This window comes from Fusarium redolens, assembly GCF_020744475.1.
Source record: "Fusarium redolens strain MPI-CAGE-AT-0023 chromosome Unknown BKA55scaffold_2, whole genome shotgun sequence".
Classification (NCBI taxonomy): domain Eukaryota; kingdom Fungi; phylum Ascomycota; class Sordariomycetes; order Hypocreales; family Nectriaceae; genus Fusarium; species Fusarium redolens.
This window is the reverse complement of record NW_025763665.1, coordinates 3,419,579-3,440,845: the sequence shown is the minus strand read 5'-3', so window position 1 is coordinate 3,440,845 and position 21,267 is coordinate 3,419,579. Positions and strand designations below refer to the sequence as shown.

The window sequence follows — 21,267 nt, the reverse complement described above, 5'->3', positions numbered from 1 at the left end:
CCACGTGGGGGAAGGGATGGAGAGACATTAATGAGTTTGTAAAACTGATGAATTGACGAAAGATCTGTTAAACCGTCTCGAGTTGATTAACTTCATCTATACTATTCCGCAGTGACATGTCCCTGAATCCGAAAATACAAGAATCACCTTGCCAAGGGGCACTTCGTCTATTCAGGCGTGGCACGGTTGTCTGCCGATTTCCGGCTTGTCAGGGACTAATTAATTGTAGGCGGAAGAATAGACGATGTTTATTATTATGCATAGGCGACGTTCCTTGGCCGCATGCCATCCTGAAACAAGGGAGTTGGTGTTTGTCGGAGGCGGGTTTCGAAGTTTTGGAGGAGAGTTTTTCCGTGGATGAGAAGCGTTTGTTTGGAGGGGGATACAGGGCTGGGTTGATCCACTTTACAGGGGGGCTTTATGCTATCGCGATGATGTTATGCTTGTTGTTAGTGCTGAAGCCACTAAATCGTCGTATTAGATGCGAAATATCTGTATACAAAAATATCTAATTGAAGATGTTGTAAGTATTGTGATATTCTCATGTGAAGAATATGAGGAGTTGGTCATTATAAATAAGCGACAAACACCGGAATAATCCTCTTTAATTAATCTCGGCGGTTCAAGACATTTTCTATCATTCCATCTTGAGGCTCAAACATAGCCGTTGGATGTTCCACCAATGATCTTAGCGCCCCTTGCGCTGGCTCCAAACAGGCCCTGACAAGGGGTTGATAGATACAGTGGGGAAGACCTAAGAGCGGTTGACAGGCCGGACGAATTGTCTTTTGGCAGATTCGAATTCCGGTGAAGTCGGGTCTTGGCGACGGTGTAAGACATGGGACCGATCGCTTAGAAAGGGAGACGAGGTGTAAGTGTTTGGTTTGGAGAGACGAAACGGGATGAGTGACATGTTTTGCCGAGAAACCAAACATGTTTGTATGAACAGAGAATCATAGTAGATGTGAATTTGGTTTGGTTCGAAGGATAGAGATAGATTCAAGAATAAAGAACAAGGTGATAGAGTAACATGATCTGCTTTGTTCTAGACCGGCGCTTGTAGCTTAAACCCCAGCATCACTCATTGCCGCCGTCAACCACCCCCCGTCCGACTTACACTCAACGACAAGGATCACTAACATCAACGAGATTGACTACGGAGCGAGGCCCACGGTCCACCGCCTCGCCTCAGACGCCGAGTATCAGATCCCCATCGCTAAACCCTGTGTAGAAGTCATCCGCCGAGCCTTGTCTTGAGTATATATCCAACTTGATCACCCTCTCTTTTTTCCTCGATTCTCCTCTCCTCAACCTCTATTCTTTCACGGACCTCGAAGGACCAGATTCGCCATTCTTTTTTCTTGTACTTTTTTGTACTTCACTTTCATTCCAATATTCACTTTCGTTCAGAGCCTTGACGGCCGTTCAATTCACAACCACTCTTTAACAAACTTACATCTGGTCCTAGAGACTCTCACGAATCAATTCAAAAACTACCCAAACTGTTTTTTATTTGCATAAAACTTACCGCCAAAATGAAGAACGCTGCCGCCCTTCTTACTCTTCTCCCCCTCGTCGCCGCCCACGGCTTCGTCAAGTCTCCTCCTCCCCGCAAGCCCGGCAACGCCTTCAAGGCTGCTTGCGGTGAGCAGCCATTCTACCAGCAGTCGGCTGACATCAACGGCAACGTCCAGGGCATCAAGCAGGTCGTCGGATCCAACTTTGACGCCAAGGACTGCAACCTCTGGCTGTGCAAGGGTTTCCAGTTCGACGACAACAAGGACAATGTTCAGAGCTACAAGCTCGGTGAGAAGATTGACTTTGACGTCAACATTGCTGCTCCTCACACTGGTTACGCCAACGTCTCCGTTGTCAAGACCTCCACTGATAAGATGATTGGAGAGCCTCTTATCGAGTTTGAGAACTATGCTGCCAACGCGGGTCTTAACCCCAACAACACTGCCTTTAGCGTCACTCTTCCCGAGAGCTTGGGTGGTGAGTGCACCAAGGCTGGAGACTGTGTTCTCCAGTGGTTCTGGGATGCTCCTGATATCGACCAGACCTACGAGTCTTGCGTTGACTTTGTCGTCGGTGGCTCTGGCTCTGGTTCCGGCTCTGGTGCCACCAAGCCTTCTTCCGCTGACTCTGCCCCCGTTGCTACCTCCGCCCCTGCCGCTGAGAAGCCCGCCACCACTCTCGAGGCCGTCGCTGTTACTTCTTCCGCCCTCGGCCCCATCTTCGAGAGTGTGACCACCGCCGTTCCCGAGCCCACTGCTGCCCCTGATGCCGGCGACGACGAGGACTGCGATGACGATGAGCCCGTTGACGAGGGTGACGATGAGGACTGTGACGACGAGGATGAGCCCACCCCCTCTGCTGCCGCTGAGCCTGAGACTGGTGATGACGAGGACTGCGATGAGGAGCCCGAGACCGGTGATGATGATGAGGAGTGCCCTGCCGACGATGGTGATGAGTACGACACCCAGCCCGCGACACCCAGCAACAAGGCCCAAGGAATTTCCGCAGCCGCTAACACAGCCGCAGTTACTAAGACTCAGAACAACGCTTACCCCGTGCCTAAGCCCACTGGAAAGAGCTCATCTGACAAGACTGGATCCGGCTCCAAGGGCACCAACAACAACAATAACGCTGGTGGCAACAACTACAACAATGCTGGTAGCAACACTGTCGTGACTTCATATGTTACTGTTGCTGCTGAGACCCACTACGTCACCGTCACTGCTGACGCTCCTGCTTGCACTGCTTGAGTGTAAGTGGTGATGTGTGTGTATAAGATTCTTTGGGGCTGTTGTTTGTTTTGGAGGGGTATATATTATTCATTTGATGTAGATAATTACTTATGGGTAGCCTCCTGTGGGGGTATTCAATGTGAGATATTTGAGGAATCTGTTTCGTTCTTTTCGGTGAAGTTATACGTTGAAGAATTAAGCTGGTTATGAAGTGGTTGGTTCGTGGAGGTGTTGAGTGACTTGCCTGAATAGGCAATTAACACGGCCCGGTACGGGGCTGAGACACCGGAGCTCAACTCCAAATGTCTTGGGCTGAGCGCTATACCCCGGAGCTCTTTAGCGGGTACACTTGAAGTGATTTTTATCTCAAGGTAGAGGTAAGCCCGCGGTCTTTTGCTATTGTTAATATGCCAATTGCTTTGAATTAAAATCACTAGTCGAGGCTATTGATGCATCCAATCCTTCCAAGGTCAAAGGAATGTTTGCGTTACGTACATGAGCATCCGTCCCAACAACTTGCTCACAGCAGCTTATTTTTGGCAGCCTGCTTCTCTTGTTTTACACAATTGGTGGGCCTCCACGTACGTAGGGAAGCTTGACTCCCGCCTTGCACATTGCTGCAGTGTATCATGACCTTTCTTGGTGTTCTGTGGCTTATGCACCGCTTAGGCATTTCCTCCATCTGATTGGAGTGGCTCAAGTAATTCACAAAGATTGGAAGAAAAGTGAGACTGCTGCCTGGTAACATTGCTTTTGGAGGGCTTTCAGCTGAACCTTAGTCCCGACTCCCTGTTTCTAGCCCTCAGAGGATTAATTGATCTCCTGGAGAATGATCGTCATTAGTAGCAGAGTAACAGCGAAGCAGTCTTCGATCCATGATACGAACGTCTTGAACCAAACTTGCGTCATTTCATGGCATCAATACTGTACCTTACCATGGTTAATTACTCATCCCTGCACCTGTATGTCTGTGGTATCCCTGTGAGGCTGTGACGAACACTTCATCGTGCTTCTGAAAATGAGACACATCATCTGGTCTCAGACTCAGATCCCTGCGGGGCATCGTGAATCATTGCTACGTGGTTGGATCATCTCTGCATGATGTACCTAAAAGAACAAGCAGTGCCCAACCACTGAACAATCTGAGTCCTTTTTCTCCCTTCTTATTTTAATCTAACTTAATATACCGGCAGGGAAAAAACGTGCGTTGAGCAAGCCACCAACACAATGGGACCACCACCTTTGACGTATTCCGAGTCTGCGTCACCGGAAATTGAACCACACGAGCGGGTTCTGGCTAATTTGATTGATGACGAGGATGGCGAGTCGAGCCCTGAGGGTATGTCGACGGTGTCGATAACCAGCAGTATTCTTGCGTACCGAAAGCGTTACGGACGGACATATGAGAATATTCAGTCGACTGAGTATTGGGCGCCTAATGATGAGCAGCAGAATGAGGGTCTGGATCTCACTCATGCCGCACTGTTCTTTACACTCGGCGAGGAATTGTTTCTTGCGCCTATTCAAGACCAACCGAAACGTGTGTTGGATATCGGCACGGGGACGGGGATCTGGGCAATCGACTTTGGAGATGAACACCCAGAGGCTGAAGTTACAGGCACTGATCTAAGTCCTATTCAACCAGTCGTGGTTCCTCCAAACGTCAAGTTCGTCATTGACGATTGTCTGCTCCACTGGGCGTGGCCTGAGGATCATTTCGACTTTATTCACATTCGCGCCATGTACGGCAGTGTTCCCGACTGGGTCGATCTGTATAGCAAAGCATATACCCACCTTGCACCAGGAGGCTGGATCCAAGATCTAGAAATGGACGTCAAGATCCAGTCCGATCACGTCAAGCTGCCTCCCGAGCACGTCTTCAACGTCTGGGCAGACGCATTCTACCGCGCCGGTGAGCAAATGGGCCGTTCATTCGACATCTGCAAAGGCCACACGATGCGTGACAATCTCAGAGCAGCAGGCTTCGTCGACATTGCCGAGAAGAAGATCAAAGCGCCCATGCACTCATGGCCCAGCGACCCAAAGCTAAGACAAGCCGGAGAACTATTCCAAAAGGCGCTAGAGCAGAGTGTCGAAGGGTATGCGAATTTACTGCTCATGGATCTGCTTGGGTGGTACAGAGAGGAGGTCGAAGTGTTGTTGGGGCAGTATCGTAAGGAGATGAGGGATAAGAGTAAATGTGCATGGGTTGAGACGTGAGTTGTGCCCTTATTGTAGGAGCGAACGTGGTTTTGCTGACGATTTATAGGACGATTGTATATGGACGAAAACCATTTGGTGATGAGACGACGACGGACTAGACGCCTTTAAGGTCAGGATTGAAGAGATCTGCTCCTCTGATGTACAAATCCATTGAGAAATCTTGGCCGGCATCAGAGAGATAAGAATATGGACCGCTGTCCTTTCGAAAGTCCGTGGGAAGAAGAATACAACAGTAGACTACACTCTCTGCAGTGTGACTTGAGACTGCTTGATGGAGGGGAATGGCTCACGATGCTGAACAACAGTCAATCATCTATCTTCAACCTCATCCGCGCCCTACAGAATTATGAACATGCTTAACCACGAAGTCCCTATTGCCGTCAAAGTTAAGCTGTATCCAGTTCCCGACCATAAAGATACCTAAGCTTCTTTTGTCCACGACAGATGGTGGCTCCTCACTTCCCGTCCACCATCCGCCCACCATTCCGAAAGCAGTCATTTAATCAAGCCTCATCTTCAGCAACGAACTGACAGCTCACTTCCTGCCGAGACAACCGAGATCTATGATTCAATTTTAAACTATAGCGGCTGAACACGAAATGCCTAGACGGCAATGAGTGTGCAGAGTGAAAGGGGGCTAGGGGGAACATGACGGGGAGGAATGTTGGCTGTCTCAGGGAGAAGCTTATCGAGTTGGGGGTTAACTAATCCGGTAATTGGCTTTTTCAGATCTGCGATGTTAATACAGGGGTGGGAATGTGAAAATACGGTTATCTATCATGGCTAGTAGGGATTGATGGGACTTGGCAGATGATAGTGGGAGTTCGATCAGTTCAGCTGCTTTTGGGGATGATGAATGTAATCATAATGCGATCAGGATCTTCAGCAGACCCCCTGGAGGCGGAGTGATTTGATGATACAGTAGATATTCATGGGGTATCAGTCTTCACCAATCTAAAATACTACTGTCATGCTCTTCAGTTCAAACTCCAACAAGAACCACATCTCTAGCCATGGATCGCAGCGATCGCCATCTCCTCGTCAATACCAGACCGCTCAGCGAAAACTCAAGACTGCGTTACACCAAACTCTCCGATCTACAGCCAAGATCTTTTGTACGAGGAGAAGGCTTGGCCGGAAAGAAAACACCCAGCTCCAGACCTGCAGCTTTTGGCGTGAGCAGGCCCGGTGTTTTTCTTTCTCCTCGAACGCAGGGGGAATGTTACAGCCCAATCTAAGGTTTTGCCTCAGGAACTTGCAGATCCTCCCGCTCTCTAGCGATCACTAGAGTTAAGCCTTTTATTTCTGTAGAAGGAGGATAGGATCGGCGTTCAATGATGTACCTGAGACCTTGTTCGAGAGAGTATAAGGCTGTGATGTCCTCTCAGTGCCAAGGACTCATCAGCTCCGGCAGCTCTTCTCCTTCGTCTTCTAATTTTTCTTCACAGTTTCTTATTACTGCTCATAATGAAGTTGGAAATCTTCCTCACAGTGACACTCTTCACTGGTGTCTTGGCTGCCCCTGTGTTCAAGACAGTCACCGTCAGAGATGAGACACTTGAGGCTCGTCGACTGCTCGACTATGCCACTCCTCGCATAGGCGTCACTGCCGCTACATCAAAGAAAGAGCCTGCATCTCGCGTCAAGCGCTCAATCAGCCGCAAGAGTTTGAACTTGGTCAGCTTGGTAGATCGCGTTGCTGGGAAGATCAAGAACAGGTGTGATGACATCGGTACGAACAACATGCCCACATTCACAGTCCCGTTGCTAATAATTATGCCAGAGTCTGCTGTTGAGGCTACTCAAAATGAAAAGCTGTCGAAAGACAAGGCTGTACATAAAGTAGTCCGCAAGATGAACAGCATCAGAGCAACACTGTCCCGAACAGTCTCCATTCTTGACAGGACTCCTACTCTTGATCTCACCCAGGAAGATAGCCAAAATCTTATCCGCCATGTCTACACCATCACAAAGGAGTTACACAACACAGTCAAAGACTCCGTCAACACACTTGGAGGAACAGGAGCTCGCTCCATGTCTCGAGCAACTCACATGTTCGCCGATGTACTTAGCAACATCGTCACAATCAACCCAGATATCACTTCAGACATATATCACAAGCTGAAGCCCATTTTCTCAGACATGGTTCCTACCGATGAAGACGATCTTCAAGCCTTCATCATGAGCTCAGTGACAGAGTTCTTATCATCCATCAAACCCGATGATCTTGACTCAGATACTGCATGTAGCTCTGGAGATTGTTTTAACAGTCCAAAAGAAGACCTGAGATAACGGAATTAATCACGGCGCAAATTCATTTTCTTTTAGGCTCTTATGTGTGTAACGAGAAACGGCCGGAATAATGACAGCAACATGGATGGAGAACTACTGAATCATCACGATCTTTACGAAAATAACTACATAGCATTTTAAGATCTTAGCATAGCCCTCACTTAATTTATTTTGTCACGAGAACTTATGGTTTTGTAATTTAAGTGAAGATTACAATAAAAGAAACTCGGTGACCTGTCTCCACCTAAGAAAAACAAAACAACCTGCATCACTCACCAAACCAATATGCATCTTCTCCAAGATCTACGCATGGGTCACAAAGATAGCCCACTGTGGTTATAGCCCGTGCACGATTCTCTGGAGATAACCCGGATATCATAAAAGTATTTAGTATCAAAGCAACACGCCTCACAACTTCTTATAGCTGCAACTAAATTAGCTACCGTTGAGCCGTCACAAATGTCTATCGTTTGAAAACCAGAATGATTATTTATCAGGGCACCCTACCTTCTGCGCAAGTACAGCAAGGAATACTAAGAGCTACTGCGTTATCTTGCTACATCTCCATCAAAACACCACAGACATCAGATGAATCCAAACTTGAAGCAATAGCAATATGTGGAGTATTATTCCCAAGAACCAGATAACCACCCTATCCAAACGCCGTCCCAGCTACTAATACCAATCGTACATATCTATCCCATCACCATCATCTCACTCCCCGTCTCTCCCCCGCCCTCGCAAGTCTCTCCTTCGCCGCCTCAACAACACTCCTCCTCAGCGGCTGCACTTCTCCCTCTCCCTCATCCTCACCATCCTTCACAACAGTCCACTTCTTCGCGGAACCTTGCATACCTGCCCATAAATCCGTCGGCAGAAACTCGCCTACATCCTGTCGGAACGCCTCGCGCGATAGGCGATCTGTGTAGAGGAGCTTATCAACGTTTTCTTGTGCCTTGCGCCAGATGCTGCGCACGCGATCGTCTACTGCGCGACGGCGCTCGACCTCGAGAATTAGACTGTCGTACGCACTCGCGTAGCGTTCGTAGAAGTCCTTGAGTTGCTGCATCTCCTGTAGTTTGGCAAAGACGCTTTCCTTCTCCATATCCCATTGTGTTTTAAAGTCTCCCTCGGCGGCGAGGTAATCTGCGAGTCGATCGCCAATATCGCCCAAGATGGCATATGCCTGTAGCATGCCCGTGTAGGCCTGCTTCGAAATATCATGCTGTTCCTGCAGCACTGTGTAATCCTGCTCCATTGCCGTGAGGCGCTCTTGTATTTCCTGTACTACGTCGTCAACCTCGCGTGCGTCTTGCACGACGACTTTTAACATCTCAGCTCGGTCTTTCGCCGTTTTGGGTTCGAGGTCGGACACATTAGACTCTTGTTCGGCGATGACGCCTGAAATGGAGACCCCGTCGTTTCCTTGGGACTGTGTAGCCTCGGCAGCTCTACGGCGAGCGAGAGCTACGCCGCCTTCGGTCGTTCGGATCGCGGTGACGCACATATCGAAGTGATGGGTCAGCGATGCGAGGAGCTGAGCCATGTTGGCTGAATGATCGACTAGACTCTCGAGGATCTCGCCGGTCGATGGATTATTGCCCTGTGGTATATCCTGTATGCTCGGCGTATCGGCGACCACCTTCTTCAGGTTCCGGATATCGTTATCGAAACGGAGTAGATCCCCATCAAAAGATTGCTGAATAGCCTTGTCTTTGTCAGTGGATGATTGGCGATAGCTTCAGTTGGGAAGCTTACCTGTAGCTCCTGGATGCTTTGCTTCATCGCCTCGCGCACTCCATCCACGCCTCCTTCATCGATAAAGTCAAGAAGACTTCGTCTCTCTTCACCCTGAGGTCTGAAAACACTTTCGACCCCAGTCTCACGCAGCATCTCCATAGTATGATCAAGCTGCCCGTCGACCAAGTCCATCGACTTGACAAGCTTTCGGAAGTCCTTCTTTCCCCACTCATAAGTGCTTTGCAAGCTCCTCCTTGTTCTTACAAGTATCGCAGTCTGATCGAGTATAGAAGTTCGAAGAAAGCCCGCTTGCGCAGCTAGGATGGATACATCATCATGTGACTGCCTAGCATCATTCGCGATCTCATTCGCACGAAGAACAAGTGTCATAGAAGAAAGCGATCGTTTTGCGACGAGGAGGTGGTTAACGAGAGTGTCGATATCGATGGACGACGAGGTGGAAAGTCGAGATTGTGTTGCTGATCGTGGATGCGAATGTCCAGACGAGGCTCCGGATGAGTCGCCATGACTACGGCGCAAAGAGCTTTTAGAAGAAGAAGATGCCATGATGAATGTGATGTAAATGTTAGATACTAGTATTCACTCATGACTACATGATGGGAGCGATGGTAATAGATGATACAAGAAAAATAAGTGGTAATAATTACACGAGATGAAAAGAAGAAAGTTAAAGAGAGACGGACGGGACGGGGAGCTTGACGATGACGGAACTTGGGTGCGATAAGCTTCCGTTATCGCACCCACTTTCCATGAAGGCTCCACACACTCTAGGCAGCTGACGCCTCCAAAAAGCTCGGTTACAGGAGCTGACTCGTGATTTCAGGGACTAACCCAGCGGGTCTAGGCAGGTTTAGCGAATCGCTATAGGCTGTCTCATGTGTCTCAGGACCTGCAGTTTGTCTTTCTGTTTGGGACCTGGAACGTGGAATTTCCATTCCTGTTTTTTGTTTGCACGTGGAAAGGCTGATGCCGCCATTTGTGTTACTTTGTCGCAAGTCTCACATCAATCGACTCAAAATGGCATAATTTCACAACCGTGTAGAAACGTAAGGTTGTTTGTTTGCAATTGTAATTCATTGTTCAAAACATTCTTGATATCGGCTAAAAAAGTTCATGTCATCAATCCTGAAAGAATCCCAACACCTGCGCCTATCCTCCATCCATCCTATTCCCAAAGCATCAAATATTAACCTATAATCTAAATCATCTCGATACCGTATACCCTCGAGTCATGATCATTCTAGAATCTCTAATGCGCTCTCTTAATCTCAAACAAAATTCCATAATCAAGCCTTATCGGCTGGCAGGAGGGAACTCCAACCTCCGATCATGCTCATAAGGTGTCGGTGCTGGAGAATTAACCCTCGTTGTAAAAGCAGAGTCAATGTGGAAATAGCTCTGAATAGAAGAATACTTCTCCCCAGAGGTATTCTCATCTTCCACGTATTTACCATCTTTGCGGATGACAGGGGGATACGACCTGTCGTCATCTTGCTTCGTCTTGGAAGCATCTTTGTCGTCGGCTCGTCCACCGCCCGCGTTGGACTGAGCGTTGTCGAGATCTGCGGCGCCCTTGGAACCCATGCCGCCCTCTAGAAGCTCACCGCCTTCCATGACGGTGCGCAGCTCGAGATTCTCGTCTTTGGAGTACACGCGCACGCCGACGATGCAGATGGCGTTCCAGGGCTCGGGCATCTTTTCTTCCTCCGAATCGTAGTCGTCTTGGGCGGCGGCTTGGCCAGCTTGGGTGAGGCGAGGCTTGCGGGCCATGTCGTCGCTGCTGTAAAGAGCTTCCCAGTCTTCGACGGGAGAGTCGGATGACTCGCCTGCGGAGTCGTAGGCTGGTCGAGGGCGGATGGGAAGAGGCTCTTCTTCCTCGACGGGAGCGGGAGGTCCTCCACTGACTGGTGGAACTTCCTGCCTCTCTTCCGCACCCTCGGCGGTTGAGTCCATAGACTTGGGAGTCAAGTGAGGCGATCCAGTCGAGACAGAAATAACCGCATCGTCATGATCCTTGTGATGCTCATCAACGACAACAGGCTCATCCTTGTCATCTGAAATCTTGATCTCCTCAGCCTTCTTGCTCAAAGCCTCGTCATCAGCCTCTTGAGCTCTCTTCTCAGCTTCAGCAGCCTTCTCCGCTTCAGCCTTAGCAAGCCTCTCCTTCTTCATCTGCTCGCGCTCAGCCTTGACCTTGACGTTAAACTCCTCATCGAGACGATTCTGCTCAGCCTCCCACTCTGCGCGACGACGCTTTCTCTTGTCCAGGTTCTTCTTGCTCTGTTGCTTGGTAACGTCGCGGTTAGTGGAGCGCTTCTCCCACATTCGGCGACGTTCCTTCTGACGACAGGCAGAAGCCTTTTGCTGATCCTTCTTCTGACGAAGCTTGGTCACCTTGTCCATGTGATCCCAAGCCTTGCTATGAGCTAGATCGTAGGCGTAGCCAACTTGAGCAAGCTTCTCGTTCTCAGTCCTATCAGCAGCCTCGCGCTTGACGACCTGCTCAACAGACTGAGCATTAGAGTCTCGCTCGCCAGTGACCTTGAGGTAGACAACATAGTTGCCAGCAGGAAGATCAGGCAACTCAACAGAAACAGAACGCTCCATGAGATAGTTGCCGTGAGATCGGACAATGTAGTCCTCGGCATTAGGACTATCCTCGTAGTGAAGTCGGAAGTGCAGACGGAAGGAGTACTGCCCATGGAGACCCTTGAAGTATCGACCATCAAGCTGTGAAAGAACCAGAACAAGAGGAGAATCCTGGGTCAACTTGATGTGGAACTTCTCATGGTAAGCCGCTTTCCACGGGACATCAACACCAATCCAGCGCTGGCAGCATCGCCAGTCGCGATCGCGGAAGAGTCGAGTACGGTCGAAGTGAGAATATTTCCGAATGAGATCCTCGTAAGAAATCCAGAAAACAGAGTCGCTGCCGAACTTGTGGTCCATCTCCTCCTGCACCTCAGTAGTCCACTCCTTGGACCCATCACTCCAAGCTCCCTCCCAAATACCCTTTCGGACCTTGCCCCAAGGGTTGCGAAGCTTGACCAAACGCTGGCCAGACTTTAGAGTACGAGCCTCCATGACGACGTAGGCGTGTCCTTCGGAGATACCATTGCGCTCACCGTAGCCGTGCTCAAGAAGACCAGTGGAGGCGCCAAAGAGAAACTCATCGTTGACTCGTGACATCTCCTTATCCCAGAATTCGTCGATATCGAGAATGTCAGACGTCAAGAGCTCGGTAGTAACTCCACCAGAGAGATCTTCAACACCCTCACCAATCCAGCCACCCGCCAATGACGCATAGTCACCATGAGCCTTGGCGTAGGCCTTCTCGAAGAGAGGGACCCAAGTCTCATTCTGATCTCTGCACTGAGCAAAGAAAAGCGACTTAGAGCCAGTCTGATACGTCTTGCGATAAACGTTCTCGTTATCCTCACGATCGATCTGCTGCAGAAGATCTCTCTGCATGGAGGGGGAATCCCACAATGGGGACTTGAGATAGAGTTTATCGTCGATGATGGAGTAGATCCATTCGCCATCACGATAAAAGACAAATCCGTAAATGCCGATCTTTGTGTCATGGGCAACGCAGATCCGCTGTAGACCTCCTGGAACGTTGGCGAGGGCCGTTAGGCCAGCCATGATCCAGCAGTCACCTAGACTTCCCTGCTTGACGTCACCACCACTAACATCTTTCATGAAGGTGGGATTCTCAAAGATCTCGTGCACGCGCTTGACGGCCTTGGGAACAGCCGCCTTTGAGCTGAGCAGCGTTGTCCTGTTGAGTTCAAACTTTTGCGATCCCAGGTTATTCAAGCAGTGACCCTTCTCATACTTGAGATCCCAATCCTAGTAAATGCATTAGTGTCAAATTCATGCGAACTACAACGACAAACTCACTAAATCCCAACCAGGATCTCGATATCGCATATTCACTCGCTTGCATTCTTTGATGATCTTCTCAACCTTTCGTCGACATTCCTCAGCGGCTCGCTCGTAACCGGCCGATAAGAGCTCGTTGGAATGGTAGGTAGCTGGAGGTTGCACGGGGTCGAATGGAAGGACGGCGAGAGCCTTGTGAAACTTGCGCTTAGAGAACTTCTTCCAAATGCGGTTGATGGACTTTTGAGGTGGGAGCTTCTTCTTTTTCTTCTTCTTCTGGTCGTTGTTGTTGGTGGTGGCAGGTTGCGCCCGAGGCCGACGAGGGTCGTCGGACTCTTCTGATGAGCTGTAACCGTGCATTGTGATGAATATGATATATAGTAGATTAAAGAAAGAATGGCCTCCCAAGGAGTAGATTTGCTATCTTGAGTGAGGATGGTACGGTGTAAGGTGGGTTGGGCGTATCTTGTTGAGCCGCAAGACCAGATGGTACACCCTTCGAGAGTATAAGAGATTGAGAAGGTATGGCAAGGAACCAATATCCCGTTAAGAACTGAAAGGAAATCGAAAAGAAAAGGACGAAACCGAGGTCGGAGGAAAGAAGGGGTCTATATATGACAAGATTCGAGCGAGGAAATGGGAATGCTATTCACTGCCGCACTAGTCGTCCGCCACCACCCATCAACCCAAGTCCCCAGACCAAGGGTCCACGGACACACGACATGCCTGCACAGTACAGCTTCACCGACGGAAACTGGAAGGGCTCGTCTTGTTCCTCACCAGCAAAACAAAGCTGTCGAGGTACGGAGTACAGTACCCGCAGTCGGCCACCCTATCGATAGACATTCTCGAATGGCACCATTTGATGCACGGAGCACCGGACAGTGTGGATTCGAGAGCAGCAAGGGTCGCATCCCCGGAACTGGAAAGTATAAAATGTACAGTACGGAGCTAGTACCGATACCCGGCCTGTGGAAAGAGAGACATTGTCTTTGTCTCATCCCAGTAAAACCAGGCGCCTATATTAATTTCACGGAAAGAGTGATTTCGAACCCGGTTGCATGGCACAGGGTGCTGAGCAATTCCCCCTTCTGGCCGTGTTGATTCCAGACCGCTCTCTCAAGGCGTTGACGCTCAACCATGTGTCTGACACCTCGACACCCTTTACTTTCCGATGACATTCTTCTTTGACGACGGACAGTCCGAGGTCGGGTAGACTCCATAGGTGACAAAGTAGACGAGGCAGTGCTGTACTGTACAACAAAGCGAAGCACGAGAGGTCTGTCGAATCTTCTGTCTCGTTGAAACAAAGATCTAGTAATCCGCTATGGGGAATGGCTTCGAAATTCCCTTTGATCCGATTCGTCGACAACAGCGAGGCTAGAGCCCCTGAGTCGAGTCGTTGACCCGGCCAGTGGGTCCCAGGTTTCTAGGGGTCCAACCTAGAACGTAGGGGTTCTGGGGGCCACCCTAGACCGTCACTCCTTCAAGGTACTTTGGCGAGGCAAACAGTGCGGGGCGCCAGGGACGCCCGCTCCAAGGCTGCAGCTGCAGTGAGCCTTGATAGGCGCAGCGCATTATCATGCAGGGACTCGTTCAACACGGATCGACAGTGGGCGTAGTACTGTCTCTCCTGAGGCCTTCAAGGCGGTATGTTGCAACCAAATGACTGGTCACTGGTGTCTTCCAGACTCAGGAGGTTGGTGCCAGAAGTCCCAACAACAAGACAATGCTTCTAATTCAAGCGCCCGTATCCGTACACCTTGACTTATTCCTGGAACAAAGGTCCGGAAAAAGAAACATAGTGTTATCAGTACCACGAGGTACTTAGCGACGACAACGATAAGCAATTAACCTATGAGGAGGCATAGATTAGCACTAGTTCGAAGCGACATGGGTGGCAACGCTTCCGAGAACGGGGGCGCATCTGACTCTTTTTCAAACTCTAGCCCCTTCAGTTGATCAGCCTCAGAAACTGGGGACCTGGGACTGCAAATCCGTCCTCTTTTCCTTGACACGACACGACTCAGCCTGGTCAAAGACCCATTCGGAGGATACAAGCCGGCTTCACGAAAGGACTACCCCGCATTCTCGATCTTGAGGCACAATATCAATTTCCACGATCGAGAGCCTTGTCTTCTCTTCTCTATGGACGATATACTATGTACACTTTAACAGAGCACGCCAGAGCCTCAACAAGTGCGCGTACAACTGTAACACAGCAGTTGGGGGCGGTACAAGGGAACAACAAAACTCCTACCCATAAACAAAGGTGCAAAAAACAATTAGTCAAAGGCCTATTTAGTTTACACTAAAATTACCCAAGCCTTTTTATCGCTCAGTTTAAAGAGGCCTCGAGTACATGGGCGGGAGACCCGTGAAGTGGTGTGCAAGGTCCGATCTGCGTCCTTTAGCGCCGTCCAGCCTTCCCGAGCATTTCGTCGAGTTCCGCCAAAAAATCATCCGGCTGACTCGAGGAGGGTGGATTGCTCGTCGGATTCATCATGGGATTGCCATTGCCCCTTGGCTGCTGATGCCCCATGGAACTAGGGAAATTTACCGTAGGCACGTTATTCTGATTCATCGCGGGATTGTTCCTTGCCCGAATGGCCGCCTCATGGGCACGGCGCTGAAGCTCATCTGCCGTCCGAGGCTTGGACTTGAAAGGGAGAGCCACGGGCAGGCCAGCCTCCGAAGGAGGACCGTAGTTATATTGTGCAGGCATGTTTGGTTGACTGCTTGTAGGTCCGGGTCCAGTTTGATGATTGCCCGATGTATAGTTGTAGCCACATGCCCCGGAAACGTTCATCGGATACATCGCGGGGTAGCGAACAGGCTGAAGGTTCCCCAAGGAAGGATCGTAACCGTGTTGTCTGCTCAAAGATGGATGTTCCGTGGTGACCACGGTTATAGGCGGATCCATATCTATCCAAGACTTTTGCGTCCGACGTCCTGGGCGTGATGGGATGTTCAGGTGAGGAAGAGGTTCCTCAGTCGAAGTGGGACTCTGGTTAGGAGAAGACATCAGACCAAGAGGACTACTTCCCATCGTCATCTGAACACCATGCTGCCGAGGTGCCACAGGGGGAGGCATAGGGGTATTCGCGTTGTGAGAAGATGCAAAGCCGCGAGGATCCATTCCCATCTGCGCCTGCTGATGAGCATACTCTTGCTGTTCTAAAGAAGCAATCATATAATTCAACTTTAGAATCATCCCAGAAGTAGTATCAGCAGAGGCAGGATTCGGGAAACGTTGAAGAAGGTGTTCATTTGGCATATTGACCTGGCATGGTAGTTGATTAGGTCTAAAAATATTTGGCGTAATGGGCCTATAACGAGGGGGCTTGGTCTCATTGGACTCCCCATGTTTCACCCTCTTAGCCGCGAGCCGTCCGTTTCTATTAGCAGGTAGTTCTGCTGCTTGAGGCAAGGAATTGGTTTCCCTGGGTCTCTTTACAGCTCTGGTCCTGGCCTGACGAATAGGTTTAACATCAGGTGTGGCACTCACGGCCGGAGTAGGTGAAGACTTGGGGATACTGGCTTTCGTCGCTATCGGGACCGTAGCCCGCTGTCTGTTCTGGACAATCGGCACTGCGCTCGTAGGCGCAGGGGCTTCAGTGACGGGGTTCTCAACTCTTATAGCCCCGTTCGCACGATCCTGGTCGTTGGAAATCCTAGGGACTGTTGGTGGAAAACCTTCAACAGCAGAGTCATCCCTTTCAGGATCACTGACTGTTTGATTGGTCGAAGCAGATACTTCTGTTTGGTCTTGGTCATCGTCGATGTTGGGGTACACAGGCAATTGATCATCTAAAACAGATAGGAAGGCGCTGGGGGCGAGTCGATTATTCGAAGATTGAGTCTCATCGGGTGCGGAGATGCTGGGTGGTGCCCCTTGACCTACAAGCTGTTGCACTTGAGGGGGGTTCTGCATGTTGGTAAAGATATTGCCCTGTTCAGCACCCGCATCATCGGCCCAGAATTGATTGATACCTTCCTGTAGGCCAGCTGTAGTTTCCTCACGACTGTACGTCAGTGGGTTGGTGAACACTGGCTGTTCAAAAAAAGGCAACGAGACGAAATTCCCATCTATGGAAATGTTCAGGGCTTTCTTGTCGTCGTCGTCGATGTAAGCAACCTCGTTACTTGATTGGCCCTTTTGGGCCGGAGACTCTGAGTTAACGTTGTTAGTTGTGGCCTGGAAGAATATAGATAGAAGAAGCATATACTTACTTCGTTCACTCATAGGCGCGGTCAATAGTGATACAAAATGCCACTTTTAATACCATGATATTGATGTGGATGTTGTGATATCGATGCATGTGCTGAAGCAGATGATGGTGGAATCATCAAAATGATGATGACGAGAGAAGAAAGGGGAACAGGAATTGTGACCAGGTGCATCTTTATAGCCCTTGCCCTGGTGTCGAAGTTACTGAGAGTCTCTCCTTAGCTCTTCACGTTGAACACAAGTTGATACTTCCCATTTAGAGTGTGAATGGAGCCACAACACCACAAACCTACCCAGTTACCGTGAAAAGGGGAAACTTCTCGGCCTATCATGTCTGTCAAAGAAAAACATACAAAAGTTAAACAACTCTTTGTGCGTGAGTGTATCCGTTTCCTTCACTCTCAGTCGAGGGTGCAGGCGACTGAGCGTCCACGGAACCCTCCGGATTCTGAATCAAGCTTTGCTGTTGCCTCTCGACGTGTCTTCTCCAAGGTTTATACACGAATATCGAGCCTAGACCCACGATGAGAAATACACCGCAGATACTCCCGCCGACAATGTCAAAGTGGTCGCCAATGGAAGAGACTCCATCCCAGAATCGCCCCTGAGGGTCGGCGACGTTCTGTATTAGGGAGAGAACTTGGACGATGCCGATGAATGCTGATACCACGACTGTGATCCCTGTGAGGACGATGGAGTAGTAAAGAATAGCGACTACATCTCTCGAGAATGCCTTGGATGTATACAGGGCCATCATGAGAGCCCCGTCTGTGGTGTCGAGCATGCACATGCCAGCTATCACGCGTGAATAAACGCCAACTCTAATGCAGATACATCGCCACTCACCTGTGAAGAGAATAGGAAAGATAAGAATCAACCAGATACTCGTCCCCTGTACAGCCTGAATGCTCGCAATCCCCAGTATAGCAATCTCTGAGCTTGTATCAAACCCAAGACCAAAGACTACACCGAGGGGGTACATTTTCCACGGTCGGTCAATAACACGAAATAGCCTTTTGAACACGCGCGTCAAGAAGCCTCCCCCCTCCAAAGCAAAATGATCCTGAATTTGTGTCTCCTCTTCCACAAATCCTTCAAGTCGGACTTGATTTCTTCGCTCTTGCAGGATTCCTTGCAAACGTTGAACGAGCTTATACAAAACCCAGCCATTTCCGATGCAGAGAATAATAAGGAACGCGGCACTGACACTAGTGCCAACTATGTTTCCAACGTGCTGAAAACCATCAAACCTTTCCCTCAACGCGCCGCTTGTGGCTGCGACCACGATGCATGTTACTATGACGATGGTGCTGTGACCTAATGAGAAGAATGTCCCTACTGTCGCAGGGCGTTGACCTGATGCTATGAGGCGACGTGTCATCAGGTCAATTGCTGCGATGTGGTCTGCGTCCAAAGCATGGCGAAGGCCAAGGACGTAGGATAGGGCAGCTGGCGAAATGAGGCGTGGATGGAAATGCAGAACAATGCCCGCAGCGATCCATACCAGGGCATTGACTGCGATGAGGGTCGCTATAGCGAAGATACTGTTGTTTGGTATGCCATTAAGAAATTTGGGTTTGCTGAGGGGTTGAAGTCGAGGTATGATGAAGCGGGGCATTGTGAAAGCCAGATGGTGAATAGCCAAGTGGTGATACAAACGATGGTGTTGAGCTCACCACGAAACAATCACTGATAAAGAATCACAGAAACAACAATGAGAGAGCACAAGTAAAGCACAAAGAAGAATATGTGAATAGAAGAAAAAGGGCTGATATTTTCTCAACCCCACAAACATTCTAGACCTTCACAAGTCGTCGTTCTACCATCATCAAAAGCCGTGGTGAAGCCGGCGGGCCGTAGTGTAGTAGTGCGGGGTGGGTCAGTCTTGGCCGCCGGCCGCCGATGGTTATCTCGGTGCGGGGGACTCTGCATTATCGCATTTTGATGAGTAATGACCAAAGAGTAAGTTGGTCTAATTGTCTATTGCATGCTCTATCACTTCCGTGTAAGTATGTTCTATGCTGATTGGCCAGACAAGTTGAAGCTCTTCTCAAATGTATCCTCATCTTCCTCTGCAACTTCGAAGTCGAAGCGTGTCACATCCTCGGCAAAGGGCCAGAGATATTGGCTTGTAACCCTATAACTCATCAGATCCTGTTATTTTCGCCTGCTGATAGATGGCTTACCTGTGATGTTCACTGCTCGCCTGATACGCCGCCAATGCAGCCCGATCATGATGAAAACTCAACAAACAAATCTGAAAGCCTTTACTCCTCGCAATCGGATCCGTAATAGACGGACCCCCCACTACAAGTCGCTCGTCTTTCACACATGGTAATGTCTTGAGGGTTTTGAGTTCTTTGACAAACGTCTCGCGATGTGACTCGTCGACGTCTGAGCGAAACTTGAAGAGGACTGAGGAGGGTAAGCAAGATATCGTGAGGGGGGAAGAAGATGTAGTGAGGGGAAAGAGGGGACGCACCAATATGAACGACTGTCATTGTAACTTGAGGGGTGATTTACCAATAGTTTGTTTCCGTGGCGGCGATACAGGTGAGTTTAAATGTGTTGCGGTTTGAACTTGGCTTGATTGACACCAACGGGTTTGCGCCGCTGAGGTGGGCGGAGAAACGGGGGAGAGCCGCATACGCAATTCGGCCGAGATCCAGAGACGCTTTCGGTGGTCAACTCGCCGAGAAGAGGAAGTTTACTTTATCTGATGAAATGAAAGATCGGTTGCTCTGGGTGATCAATTAACTCTCTGTTATTGCTAGCGGTAGGTGATGCAGCGAACTCACTAACGCGCAGAATTGTAGACCTTGAATCTGGCATCTTCAGATGTTGTACATATTTCCATTAGTACTCTCCTTGTTGAAAATTATGCTTTACGTATTCGATCCTGAGCCTCGTTGTTCCATCTTCATCCACGGCCTTCCTCTGTATTTAGCCAATGGCCCTGTTTTGACATTCACACCCTGCAGTTACTGGAGTACAACCAAAGAGACACGGAAGCTCTTTGACAACAAATGGACCGATACCAAGAAGCTAAACCAGCAAGATGTAGCTCACAAGTCCATCTTGTTGATCCTTTGTCTAAGCCAGAAAAGCCACTGGAAACCTCATGGTGTCTGTCTGTTTACATGACTCAACTACCCCTCACAAACGGTATCCTATGAACAGGGAATCACACGCCTCGCCTTGAGTAAGAAGGAGTTACTTCAAGCCTCAACGCGCACTTCACAAATGACAGACATACATCTCAGCTGATCAAAACAACTTCACCTAAACTCAGAAAATATACCCCCTCTAAACCCTCCCAGTAGAACTCGTTATCCCCCCATCAACCACAATCTTCTGCCCCGTGACATATCTCGCCTCATCAGCCGCCAAGAATACAACCGCACTCGCTACATCCCACGCATCCCCCATCCTCCCCATCGGAACCTGCTCCTCCCTCGTCTTGCAAAACTCCTCATACCCCTTTCCAAACCTCTCCGCCAAACTCCTCGTGTACGGCGTGTTCATCAACCCAGGTACAACCGCGTTTAAGCGTACGCCTTTGGCGGCGTAGATAATCGCCGTAGCTTTGACGAACTGCAGGATTGCTGCTTTGGCGGTGTTGTAGGCTACTTGGGGTTTGCCGATGTAGCGAAGGCCTGCTATGCTGGAGATGCAGATTACAGAACCGCTTTTCTGCGCTTCCATTATGGGTAAGACGTGGTGGCATGCGAGATAAACGCTCTTGAGGTTGATATCCATCTGAGAATCCCAAACTTCCTCACTCATAGAAGCAGGATCTCCAGGTTGAGATTGTCCAACGCTTGTCAAAAGGATATCAATACGTCCATGCTTATTCATACAAGCATCAACGAGTGCTTTCACAGATGCTGAGTCTGTAGCATCTGTAGCAACAATATCGCATGTTCCGCCTTCTGCTTCAATAGTCTTTTTAGTCTTTGTAGTTGAAGCGAGGGTTCTGTTGCCGCCGAAGATGATGGCTCCTTGTCGTGCCAAGGTTACGGCGCATGCTGCACCGATTCCCCAGCCCTCGGTGCCTGTTTGGCCGAGACCGATTATGAGGGCAACTTTATTTGAGAGATTGAGCATATTGAGATGATGGTCAAA

General features: G+C 49.5%; 7 protein-coding genes across 7 annotated transcripts; 3 read left to right on the top strand and 4 right to left on the bottom strand.

Annotated features, from left to right (window-relative positions):
- Positions 1 to 1,535: 1,535 nt before the first annotated feature.
- Positions 1,536 to 2,768, top strand: BKA55DRAFT_501512 (uncharacterized protein; the record flags this gene model as incomplete). Its single annotated transcript, XM_046186841.1, has 1 exon — positions 1,536 to 2,768. One exon carries the CDS (start codon positions 1,536 to 1,538, stop codon positions 2,766 to 2,768), a length of 1,233 nt encoding a protein of 410 aa, XP_046055542.1.
- Positions 2,769 to 3,977: 1,209 nt separating this feature from the next.
- On the top strand, positions 3,978 to 5,071 carry BKA55DRAFT_685001 (S-adenosyl-L-methionine-dependent methyltransferase; the record flags this gene model as incomplete). The annotated part of the gene is made up of 2 exons (XM_046198728.1): positions 3,978 to 4,966; positions 5,020 to 5,071. 2 exons carry the CDS (start codon positions 3,978 to 3,980, stop codon positions 5,069 to 5,071), a joined length of 1,041 nt encoding a protein of 346 aa, XP_046055541.1.
- A 1,313-nt stretch (positions 5,072 to 6,384) lies between these two features.
- On the top strand, positions 6,385 to 7,398 carry BKA55DRAFT_733930 (uncharacterized protein). Its single transcript, XM_046201240.1, has 2 exons — positions 6,385 to 6,705; positions 6,757 to 7,398. The coding sequence occupies exons 1-2, from the start codon at positions 6,441 to 6,443 to the stop codon at positions 7,263 to 7,265; spliced, it is 774 nt and encodes a 257-aa protein (XP_046055540.1). The 5' UTR covers positions 6,385 to 6,440; the 3' UTR covers positions 7,266 to 7,398.
- A 100-nt stretch (positions 7,399 to 7,498) lies between these two features.
- On the bottom strand, positions 7,499 to 9,727 carry BKA55DRAFT_556455 (autophagy-related protein 17). The gene is made up of 2 exons (XM_046191706.1): positions 9,024 to 9,727; positions 7,499 to 8,973 (listed from the first exon to the last, which is right to left on the bottom strand). Exons 1-2 carry the CDS (start codon positions 9,570 to 9,572, stop codon positions 7,975 to 7,977), a joined length of 1,548 nt encoding a protein of 515 aa, XP_046055539.1. The 5' UTR covers positions 9,573 to 9,727; the 3' UTR covers positions 7,499 to 7,974.
- Positions 9,728 to 10,319: 592 nt separating this feature from the next.
- BKA55DRAFT_499796 (uncharacterized protein) lies at positions 10,320 to 13,271 on the bottom strand (the record flags this gene model as incomplete). The annotated part of the gene is made up of 2 exons (XM_046186684.1): positions 10,320 to 12,878; positions 12,930 to 13,271. The coding sequence occupies 2 exons, from the start codon at positions 13,269 to 13,271 to the stop codon at positions 10,320 to 10,322; spliced, it is 2,901 nt and encodes a 966-aa protein (XP_046055538.1).
- A 2,050-nt stretch (positions 13,272 to 15,321) lies between these two features.
- BKA55DRAFT_499800 (high-affinity nickel-transport protein-domain-containing protein) lies at positions 15,322 to 19,558 on the bottom strand (the record flags this gene model as incomplete). Its single annotated transcript, XM_046186685.1, has 5 exons — positions 15,322 to 17,109; positions 17,645 to 17,937; positions 17,989 to 18,672; positions 18,936 to 19,066; positions 19,329 to 19,558. Coding segments are annotated over 5 exons (3,126 nt in total), but the record flags the coding sequence as incomplete, so codon positions are not given.
- An 890-nt stretch (positions 19,559 to 20,448) lies between these two features.
- BKA55DRAFT_671530 (uncharacterized protein) lies at positions 20,449 to 21,249 on the bottom strand (the record flags this gene model as incomplete). The annotated part of the gene is made up of 1 exon (XM_046197969.1): positions 20,449 to 21,249. One exon carries the CDS (start codon positions 21,247 to 21,249, stop codon positions 20,449 to 20,451), a length of 801 nt encoding a protein of 266 aa, XP_046055536.1.
- Between the last annotated feature and the right edge of the window lie 18 nt (positions 21,250 to 21,267).